General features: G+C 39.9%; 1 protein-coding gene across 1 annotated transcript in view; it reads right to left on the minus strand.

Moving 5' to 3' along the window:
• Positions 1–12,092, minus strand: part of SLC24A3 (solute carrier family 24 member 3) — a 936,948-nt gene that overhangs the window by 474,150 nt on the left and 450,706 nt on the right. Inside the window, exon 3 of the mRNA XM_029593773.1 lies at positions 8,658–8,734. Coding sequence (XP_029449633.1) covers positions 8,658–8,734 — 77 coding nt within the window. The remainder of the gene's footprint in view (positions 1–8,657; positions 8,735–12,092) is intronic.

Here is a 12,092-nt window from a genome sequence, read left to right on the forward strand (position 1 = left end):
CCAAACAATAAGCTGACTGAATTCCTTCATCAAGCTTTTGTAGGCCGTTTTACAGATCTTATACTGTTTTTTCTTTTACGAAGAACACAGTTTAACAAGCATCTTTCATAAAACCCTACTTATCAGCAATGCTGCCTTATAACACAGTGCAATGCTATGCAAACTTGCAAGAAGACTGATGGTGAAGCAATTTTAGTACACTCGGAATTCCTGGAAATTAGTACAAGCTGCTGCTTATTTTTTTTTTTTTCGCAAACTGCAAAAACAAATTGCCATTCCATTTTAGGAAAGCATGAAGACAAGTATTTATTGATCAGATTTGCTCTTTATACCAGATCTTTTGAGTTCCAGATACAGGCACTTAATTTCGAGCAGGTTGTCAATCTTAATGGCTTTTTCTTGGAGCCTTGAGCGTGGCTGAGTAGTGAAAAACCTCACATCATACCTGAAAATCCAGGTACAGATATGCTACAGCATGCGACATTCAGTATTTCATGTACTCCACACATGTATCCACAGCACATTTACAAAACAGAGGGCTATGAAAATGATTAAGCATGTACATATCTTAAGTACTGGAACAAGTGGCAGTGAAAATGGAGAGAAAGTTAGTTTTGTAGATAGAAAGCAATAAATACAGATTTTGGAAACCCTCTAATTGCAGCTCTAACAAAACAGAAAAAAAAATGAAGCTATGCTCAGTACTTATTCAGAAAGTAAGAGGGGTAATTTTCAATGGGACTTCTGCGCATAAGATAATGCTTTACCCAGAGAGAAGGCTCTTTAGAAAATTGTGTGATAGCTTCGCATGTAAAATTACGCGTATACACACTCCATGCATGTGCTTTTACAGGGGAGAGGCATGCCAGGGGGTGGAATCTTAGTGGGGTTGGGTCTTACATAAATAGTTTTTTCATTTTCTTGGCAAAACTACATGCAGGTGTAGTTTATTTATTTATTTTATTTATTTCTCGTGTCTTACATATTGCACATCAGATTCCAGATCTGGCCAGAGCGGTTTACAATTAAAACACAATAAAATACATTCAAAATAAAAATTCAGAACATTGAAAACTCCCAAATCTGTCTATACCACTCACAATGTAAAATCTGCCCAAGCTGTGATGAAAAAAGCCAGGCCTTTACCTTTTTCCAGAAGCTGAGATGGTTCTGCTCTGCCCTCACCTTCAAAGGTGCTGGGTTCCACAACTCGGGACCGCTAACTTTTCCTATTAGACACTACATATATCCTGTCTAGATGGAACCAAGACTAACGCTGCTGATTTAGAGCATAAATTACGCGTAGGGACATAACATCTGACCTTTTGTTGTAGATACCCTCCCCATTTATTGCCTTAAACATCAGAGTCATTAACTTAAAATTTTAGATTTTTTTTATATTCTGCTTTTTGCAGAACTTTAAAGTGGATTACATTCAGGTACTGTAGGTATTTCCCTATCCCCAGATGACTTACAATCTAGGGCCTGGATTTATCAAAATGCACTAAATATCGCATGCGATAGGAAAAGGGTGTGTTTTATGGTAATAGGCTGTTTATCGCAAAGTGCGCTATCTTAGCACTTCGCATAGGTATTACCGCAGACTGCGATAACTTTTTCATACTTTGCGGTAAGTAACCAAATTGTTGTAATTCCTACCTACAACCACTGGGGGGAGAGAGAGAGAAAGCCTAGCTATAAGGCCCTCATAGTAGTTAGGTATTGATGGACTCTCTACCTGGGTAACATTGCACAAATCTCATCTTTGGTCGAGTCTCTCACTCCGAAGGTCAGCAAATCTTCACAAGAGAGCACTGTTCTGTTCGTACGTCTCACTTTGAATGTCAAAGTGGCCCCTACCCATACACTCCTAAACCATACACTCCTAAACCTAAACCTCACCTCGAGTAACTAGGTGGGCCTCATATAGAGGTATAAATACCTAACTACTATGCCCACTTAGCCACAAATCCCGCCCCAAACTTCTCCCCTTTTCCTAATTTGCATCGCACTATGCGTTATGGCATTTTCACATGCGTTAAAGGCGTTTTTCACATGCGAAAACACCTTAAGACATGCGAAAACGCCATATAGCACTTTGATAAATGACCCCCTAAGTTTGTATCTGAGGCAATGGAGAGTAAAGTGATTTGCCCAAGGTCACCAGTAGTGATAGTGGGACTCAAACCCTGGTCTCTTGGTTCTTAGCCCACTGTCCTAACCACCTGACTACTCCTCCACTCCTCACATTGATAGGTAACCAATGAAGGTGCCTTAATAATGGCGTCACATTCTCTCTGTGAAAGACCAAAAATCAAAAGTTCAGCCATATTTTATACAATCTGTAAAAGTTTTATACTCTTTTTTGAGAGACTCACCAATACAACATTACAATAATCTAATATTGGACAGACTAATGTCTGAACTGGGATAATTTTCAAAGTTGACCTATGTGCTTTGAAAATCAGTATAATTTATTGGCATATGTGCTGGCTAACTTATACACAATGTTACTAAATTACCCCCTAAATATTATTGCCTTTCAAGTCATCTTTGTTTAGATGTTGAATCAGTCTGTATTTATTTGCTTTTCAGACTTTCTCTGGACACTAACCTTCTAACTGGTTGGCACTGTTTGGGCAGATGAAAGGAGACCTTCTATAACTCCAAAACTAGATGAGATTTATTTTTTTTTTACTTTAATTTTATTATTATTTTAAATTATACAGACAGCAACAGCATGTCTCGGAAAAAAAAGGGTATGGTAAAGAAATTACAATGAAACTAGCAATATCAACACCACAATTATACCATTACCCATGTTACAATGAAATAAAGTGGTGATGTGCATGGAGCAGGAGAGGGACCTAGGGGTTATAGTGTCTAATGATATGAAATCTGCGAAACAATGCGACAAGGCGATAGCAAAAGCCAGAAGAATGCTGGGCTGCATAGAGAGAGGAATATCGAGTAAGAAAAGGGAAGTTATTATCCCCTTATACAGGTCCTTGGTGAGGCCTCACCTGGAGTACTGTGTTCAGTTCTGGAGACCGTATCTACAAAGAGACAGAGACAAGATGGAAGCGGTACAGAGAAGAGCGACCAAAAAGGTGGAGGGTCTTCATCGGATGTCATAGGAAGAGAGATTGAAGAATCTAAATATGTACACCCTGGAGGAAAGGAGGAACAGGGGTGATATGATTCAGACCTTCAGATACTTGAAAAACTTTAACGATCCAAAGACAACGACAAACCTTTTCCGTCAGAAAAAAATCAGCAGAACCAGAGGTCACAAGCTGAGGCTCCAGGGAGGAAGACTAAGAACCAATGTCTGGAAATATTTCTTCACGGAGAGAGTGGTGGATGCCTGGAATGCCCTTCCGGAGGAAGTGGTGAAGTCCAAAACTGTGAAGGACTTCAAAGGGGCATGGGATAAACACTGTGGATCCATCAGGTCTAGAGGAAGTGTATAAAGAGGAGGCAGCAAAACACTGCACGAAGCGGCAGTAGCCACAGAGGCATTCACGGAGCGGGATGCCAGTGGCCAGTGGTTGGTGTTCCACCTTCACGGAGCGGAAGGATGGAGGCCTGCCATCTCCATATTTGAAAAAAAACAAAAAACAGGGGTGGGCAAGAGTATGTAAAATTAACGAAGAGTTCATAAGTTATAGGTACTACCAATTATTAGGCTTATTCAATATTTGATGATAGATAATGTGGCTTTCAATGCATACTTCACTTTCAATACATATCCAACATAGCTCTCTGCTTCAACAGCAGGGGAGAAGAAAAACTAATACTTCACGCATATCCAGCATAGCTCTCTGCTACAATGGCAGGGGAGAAGAAAAACGACCAACAATGGCTGAATAACATAGTCTGGGTAAAACAAATAAGCATGGGTGTAGCTTGCTTATTGCGGCGGTTACTACCCCTAACTAATCAAGCTTGATATTTCACTTGGATGCAGCTCCATCACTGCTCTCTGCATTAATGGTGGGTGTGAAAGGGAAATAGAACCAAAGGTTACTAGGAGCCAAGAGAAACAGATAAGTATGAGAAAAAAAAGAAGTGTGAGGCTTGCTGGGCAGACTGGATGGGCCGATTGGTCTTCTGCCGTCATTTCTATGTTTCTATGTTTCTAATCACTATAGTAAAGAGCGTTGCATAACAAATCAAAGAAATGTAGGTAAGGAGGGGTGAGTAGATTGCAATTCAATCTACAGCTGCAGCTTGGTTAAGGTCACCAGAGGATCGATAGGAGTCCAAGAAAAAACCTAATTGGGAAGGTTAAAAAAAAATATAACGAGCATTATTAATATTCATCACACACTTGCAAAGAAATTGAACAATGAACTGAGCACCCAACTGTCGCGTATGAAGGCAAAGGGCTAGGAACTTCTTCCGACACTGCTGTGTTGCTCTAGGAATATCCGGATAAAACCAGACCTTTTGGCCTAAATAAGGGGAATCTCTATTTCGAAGAAAAAGTCTGAGAACAGTGACCTGATCAGAGGAAAATACAAAATTAACCAAAAGAGTTCCCCTCCTTTCAATCTGGCCCTCAGCAGATGTTTCCAAGAGTTTAGAAAGATTGACAGAAGAAGAGGCAAAAGAATCTCTTTTTTGCTTGTAAGTTGGCAGGAAATACATTTTTGAGGTAGGTGGTATTGCATCCGATGAAAGATGTAGTATCTGTTGTAGATAATTTCTAAATTATTATCTTGGAGAAACTAATTTATATGTAGGAAAATTTAACACTCTCAAGTTTAAATATCTTGAGGAAGTTTCCAAATTTTCCACTCTTTTGAAAGTAGAGATCTCCTTGAACTAAACCATTCTGAATAGATTGAAATTAGACAATTTAGAGTCTAATTCTTCTAACTTTGGCCTGGATGCATCATTCCTCGCAGAATGATGAATCCTGCGAAAACGGGGAGTGGGGACTTGTAGTGATAGGCTGGTTCTTAGCAGTAATACACACAGCGGGATGATAGACTTTATTATACAGCAATGTAGTATAATACATGGCTGGGTTCACAGCCCGGGAACGGGCTGTGAACCCAGCCAGAGGAGAAGTCTCTGATGGCGTAGTCCAGTCTGTACTCTGCAGCGCAGATGAAGAGTCTCACCAGGTCTTGAGAGGATGATGGGTCCGGTAGTGGTCTGCAGAGCAGGGTAGGCCGAGAACCCAGGAACAGATGATATGCCAGAGAGAGTAGATCCGGTATTGGTTCATGATGTGGGCTAGGCCGAGAATCTACAATAGCAGAGGTGAGACAAGGGAGACATAGACCAAGAACTGAGGTACTCACTCTGAGGCAGGAAGCTGCTGTAGAGAGGAACCCCCCGAGGGCGAAGGTCCGGGACGGAGCAAGATCCCCGAGGAATGGTTACCATAGGCGTCCCTGAAGAAGCTGGCAACCCCGGAGGGTAGGAAGGAGCGAGGCAAGGCCCCCGAGGAGCGGGTACCTTGAGAGTCTTTAGTGGTAGCTGGTATCCCTGAAGGGAAGGTAGGAGCGAGGCAAGGCCTTCGAGGAGCAGGTACCTAAATCGTTCCAGAGCGAAGGTACACAGAGCGAAGGCATCTGGTAGCAGGCAGAGATCAGCAGGGAGATTCCTTGCTAACTCCTAGCTGGAATGGAGAGTGGAGGCTAAATACCCGGAGGTAGTGATGTCATGCAGTGGGGATGCTCCCGAGGTTCCTGCCATGACTTATTTAAATGGAGGGCCAGCGCAAGCATGCGTGCCCTAGGTGACCTCAGGGAAAATGGCAATTGCCCATGCCGGTCCGAGGACGCCGGAGAGGTCGGCGAGGAGAAGTGGAGGCAGCCATCTTGCCCAATGGAGCAGAGAAAGAGGAAAGAGAGGTGAGGCAGAAAGGGTGCAGCCATCTGCGACTGACGGACGCAACATTCCAATGATTACTGCACTACCAGTTTAGTTAGCTTCCCTAATTTAGTTAGCGTCCCTAATTTCTCTTAGTATTTTACTGTCTGTCTCACCATTTTGGCCAGATGGACGGTAGTATACTCCTATCACTATACTCTTCCCCATCACACAGGGGATTTCTACCCATAAAGATTCGATTGTGCATTTAGTCTCATGCAGAATCTTTATCATGTTGGACTCTATGCCATCCCGGACATAAAGCGCCACACCACCTCCCAGGTGCTCCTCTCTGTCATTGCGATATAATTTGTACCCTGGTATAGCACTGTCCCATTGGTTATCCTCTTTCCACCATGTCTGAGATACCAATTAAGTCTATGTCATCATTTACTGCTATACATTCTAATTCTCCCATCTTACTTCTTAGACTTCTGGCATTAGCATAGAAACATTTCAAAGTGTGTTTTTTGTTTGTATTTACATTCTGCTTCTCAGTTGACAGGGATAAATTGGAATCCTTTAGCTCAGGTGAGTTTTTAATTATAGGCACTTGGACTACATTTCTTATTATTGGAACTTCTCTGTTGGGATGCCCTAAGTCTAATGCTTCATTAGTATCCTTTGAAGATACTTCCCTCCGAACAATGTGCTGCTGAGCAACTGTCAGCTTTCCCCTTTGTTCTAGTTTTCCCCTTTGTTCTAGTTTTTTTTAAATTGAAAAGTATGCATGTAAGTGAAATCCCCACTCCCAGCCAGCCCCTGGGAATGCTTCAGTTCAGTCTGGATAAACTTATGCACGGATTAAGACATACAAGTATAAGTTTAGCTGCATATCAAGTGGGCAGTTTTATAAACAGTCATTTCTATAGATAAAGTACTACTTTCCATGCAGAAATGCTCTTGAAAATTACCCACCAAAGTATATGGATGTATATGTTCATTCAAATGGATACGAAACCCAATAGCATCTAATCCCAAAAAATGACTTCCTTTTAGGTATCTATAATCATATGCTTCTAATTAGGGGCATATTCGGCACCAAGATTGGATGGCTAGTGATCTTTGAAGTTAGACTCATAACTTCAGAATGAATACTCAAGTACACGCCGTTGAAAAACCAGTCCACTTGTTTCATGGCATCAGATCATTTAATCCATAGTCTTTTATCATCTATTCTCATCTTATTTATCTATCTACATTTTGCCATTTCTTCTCACTGTTTGTATCAACATTTCTTTTCTCAGTAAAATGTAAGTTTGTGAGAAACATGCTTTAAGTTTATTGGCTAGTCCCCCATTTTCAGTTTCTATTCTATTTACACATTTATATTACTTTATTCTCCAAAAAGGAGACTCATAGTAGTTTGTAGAAATAAACATTGTATCCATAATAACATACATATAATAATAACATCTTTAATGCAGATCCCCCTCTTCCCTACTCTCATTAGGGATGCAATTATCATTACATTATAAAAACAATATCACAACACAATATATAAATAACATCAATATAAAACATTGTAAAACATTTCCAAACCCTTTATATTACCTCTATATAAATTCAACTAAAAAATAGCTGGAAACACACACTAGAACCTCCTACCAAGTGGTCCCAAATGACAACCTTAAGAATCAGGAGGAACTTAGGTATGTAAAGCTCCACTTCAGACATCAACTGGTTCTTTTCTCTAAAAAGACCTCCAACTCTCAGCTCCCAAAACAAAAAGTAAGAAAGCATATTACCTGGCTACTCTTGCTGGCTTCCAAAGGAGTGAACTTCTTTGGGATCAGCCCTTGAGAGGTGACTCACCAGTGGCCACTCACCACCTGCATCAGGCCATGATTTATCAGTGGCCCGAGATGACATTAGTTTATGAGATTAACATTGAATCAGTATTTCTGATTGATTTGCAAAATTTTATATTTAAAACGCAGTGGGGCTAATGTAATAAGCCTACGGTGAAAACAGTGCTAGTTGTCAGCGTGCATTTTTTTTAACGCGCAGAAGAAAAGTAGGCGCCTCCACAGGATGTAATAAAGGGTCTGTATGCAAATGAGATGTGCACAGAAAATCCACACAAAAGTGCAACCCACGCAAAAATGCACACTCGTGGCTCTGTGTAATAAACTGCCTAGAATCCCACGCTGAAACCCACATTAATGTGGTGACCCGTGAATGATTCTTGGGATGAAAGCCTTCCCTTTTTATTAAACAGTGAAGGTTAGTGGTCTGGGAGTGGAACTGAAGATGTGTCTCTGACCACATGGTAGTTGCACCAGCGGATGCCGGCAGGCGCTGGAATGCAGCAGAGATTTGTATGGTCAACCCACAAAAATGTTCCAAACATGATTTACCTCAGAGTAAACCGGTGTCCAGACACACACTTTAACTTAACTCCTGCCCTGACCCAGGAAGTAAAAAACCTGCGTTAAAAAAAATGCACTAACCGATGTGCGGCTCCCGGCTTAGCCTGTGAATAGTTACTTGCCTCATTTGCATGGACTCACGCTAAACCAGCAGCGTGTTTTAAAGTGGGTTTATGCGCATGTTTTTCCCACGCCGAACACTTTATTACTTACCTGGGTAAGGCTAGCGTGGGAAAAATGCGCGCAAGTATGCACAAAAACCTGTGGCAGCTTTAGTGCTGCTTATTACATTGGCAGTTAAGCGGCCAGCTAAGACATCAATTTTAATGCTTGCTTGTAATTTTGTGTTGTATAAGCAACAAGATAATGAATAGATCTGATAAATTCATCACTTACACAGAAGACGTGTAGGACAACAGCTCCATGTCTTCTGTCCTCATTTGAGAAGATGTCACTGGGAAATTCATGGAGAGCTAAAATAAATGTGAAAAGAACACTTTAAGAAAGCATGAACACATTCTGATTTTGCTAAGACAAGAGCAATGCTCTTTTCTAGGTCTGATACACTGTTTTCTGAAACATAGTTTTAAGAGTTTTACCAAGTGGTCGTCTACAAGATTCTATTCTGTAGTTCTACAAAGCTTTATTTCATTCACAGCATTCTCTCTTTCCATTAGATAATAGACATGAATGAGCATTAGATCTAGCAATATGAAAACCAAGCCTTACAAAAAAGTCTATTGTTTAATATAAAGGTGTAGCCTGCCACCCTGCTATCTATTCCTTTCAACTAGAAACAGTACAGCTATAAGAAGAGCGAGTGTAATTGCAAGAATGTGATACAATTATTAGTTTTAAGCACAAACTGCATGCCTTTGATATTAGGAATCAAGCTATTCAAGTGGAAAGCAATGGACTTCACATGGCACTTTTTTCCAATGATAGGCTACATCTAGAAACCTTTAAAAAAAAAAACTAAAAGAAAAGTTTCAAATCCATTTTTTAATACACTGCTCCACATGTACATATATCACAACAAAGCATGCACAATACAATGAGAATTCAAAATGTCATTTGGGCACAAGTGGTTTGGATACAAAGAGCCTGACTGAAAGCCATAGCTAGATCGCTACTCACAGGAACTTATAATCTGCCTGTCCCTTGGTATGATAAGTCCATGTCCAGAGCACTTAGTGACTGTCATGACTCTGTACTGGTCCTGCACTAATGGACACAGACAGACTAGGTTAACACAAATTATACTTTCCAAATACAATGCAAATGAAGAATCATTTCGGTCTAGAAGCTGAGATTCCTATCTCTCTTTCTTTTTTTTTTTCCTAACAATTAAATAGAAACTTGTTACCAGTAAAATAACAAATATTTAGCAACCAGTATGACCATAAGAAATGCCATGCTGGGTCAGACTAAGGACCATGCCCAGTATTCTGTCTCCAGCAATGGCCAATCCAGGTTACAAGTACCTGGCAGATCCCATAAAGTAGACCTAATTCCTGTTACTCACCCCCAGGGATAGCAATAGTTTTCTATACTCTATCTGACTAATAATGTGTTATGGACTATTCCTCCCGGAACTTGTCCAAACCTCTTTTAAACCCTGCTATGCTAGTTGTCTTGATCACATTCTCTGGCAATAGATTCCACAGCTTGATAGTGCGCCAACTGAAAAAGTGCTTTCTACGATTATTTATTTGTTTATTTAAATGTTTTATATACCATCATTCCAGGTGAGAATCACTACTTCATAACGGTTTACAGGTAAATAAAATGCGTGCTACAAGGTTGACAAACATTCATATAAATGGACAAACTTCTAACGTAGAAACAGAGCTAGATTAAAGGGGTTAGTGAGGTGGGGGGGAGATTATTCAAGAATTATGTTATCTGAGTCATGGGGAACTGAGTGTTTCAGTCAAGTAGAAGGCAGTTTTGAGTAGCCAAGTTTTTAAGTCGCTTTTGAATTTCTTTTTATCTGTTAATGTTCGAAGTTCTTCTAGAATGGAATTCCACAGTTTGGGGCCGGCAATTGAGATCATGCTATCTCTAGTTAGTGTTAGGTGAGAGCCTCTTAGGTTTGGAATTTCTAGGAGGCCTTTGTTCTGTGATCTGAGAGTTCATGGGGATATGTGAGATTTAAATGTTATTCCTAGCAGATCGTTGTTATTCAGGTTAGTGTTGTATGCAAATGAGATGTGCACAGAAAATGTCTGTATCTGCGATAGCTTCCAGACAGTAGAGAATCTTCAGAGTGTTTAGGAACATGGGGTGATGTGGTCAAATTTTATTGCTCCAGATAATAGTCTAGCAGCGGCATTTTGCAGTAGTTGCAGGGGTTTTAAGTGACTAGTCGGAAGACCTAGAAGTAATGAATTACAGTAATCGAGGTTTGAGAAAATGAGAGACAGTAAAACTGTTCTGAAATCTGTTGTGCTTAGTAGAGGTTTCAGTCAGCTCAAAATCTGCAGCTTGTGGAAACTAGATCTAATCAGTTTGCTTATGTGGGCTTTCATTGTAAGATTTATATCGATTTGGACCCCCTAGATCTCTCACTTGGGTTGCAGGGGTTACTTAGCAACTTCCAAGAGCTACCCCTGAAGGTATAGTTTTTTGTGGGTTGCGGCTTAACCAAATTATTTCAGTTTCTTTGGGGTTCATCAAGAGTTTCCATTTAGCTAGTTTTTCTTTTCTTTTAATCATATATTCAGAAATTAGAGAAGTTGTTTTTTCAAACGATTTAGTTAGAGGGATATAGAATTGTAGATCATCTGCATAAGGGAAGAAGTTTAAACCCAGGTCTGTTAGTAATTTGCATATGGGCAGCATGTAGATATTAAATAAAGTTGCTGATAGCGCTGATCCTTGGGGTATGCCAGTTGTGTTTTGGAAGGTGTCGGACAAGTAATTGTCAAGTTTTACTTGGAATGATCTATCTGCAAGGAAAGAGGTGAACCATTTTAGCACATTCCCATCTATCCCAATGTTTTTCAACTGTTGGTTATGGTCAACAGTGTTAAAGGCAGCTGTTAAATCAATTAGGACAAGGCAGTATGATTTGTTTGGGTCAAAATCTCGTAAAATAAGATCAGTTAAGAATTGAAGAAGAGTTTCAGTTGAGTGGTTTTTCTGGAATCCAAAATGAGGGGGAGGGTGCTTCTGCGTTTGTGTGTGTGTGGTGTGTATTTTCAAGTATTTTTGCAATGAAGGTTAAGTTGGAAATCGGACGGTAGTTATTCCAGTCATCAGGTCTTACATATTTATTTTTTTAAATTGGTTTTATAACTGCTTGTTTTAGGCCTTGGGGCATATAACCTTCCTCAAGGACAAGACTGACTAGCATTGTGAATGTAGGGGTTATTGTCTGGTTTACTTGTTTTAGTAGGGTGGCTGGTATCAGGTCTAGGGGATGTGTAGCAGGTTTTAGTTTGGCTATAATTTTGTTTATCTCCAGTTTCGATACTCTGTTGCTATTAGAGGGTAGGAATAAGTGACTTGTTGTTTCAGCATCTTGTTTGTTTCTGTTAGTGCTGTCGCATAATCATTACATGACGTTTTTCTAAAATTGATGTTCTTAGTATGATGTGAAGAAGGGTCTTTAATTTGACTCTTAACTGTCTCAACAAAAGTTTTGAGTCAAAAATTATTCCATGTATGTTTTGCATAATATTCTTTATTGATTTGTTCGTTAGTGTTCTATAATGGGATAGGTAAGATTTGTATCTTCTAAGTGTTTCATCTGTTGGGTTTTTTCACCATCTTTTTTCTAGTTTTCTTAGTAGTTTTTTGGACTCTTTCAGTTTTTCATTATACCAG

Source organism: Rhinatrema bivittatum, chromosome 3, assembly GCF_901001135.1.
Source record: "Rhinatrema bivittatum chromosome 3, aRhiBiv1.1, whole genome shotgun sequence".
Lineage (NCBI taxonomy): Eukaryota > Metazoa > Chordata > Amphibia > Gymnophiona > Rhinatrematidae > Rhinatrema > Rhinatrema bivittatum.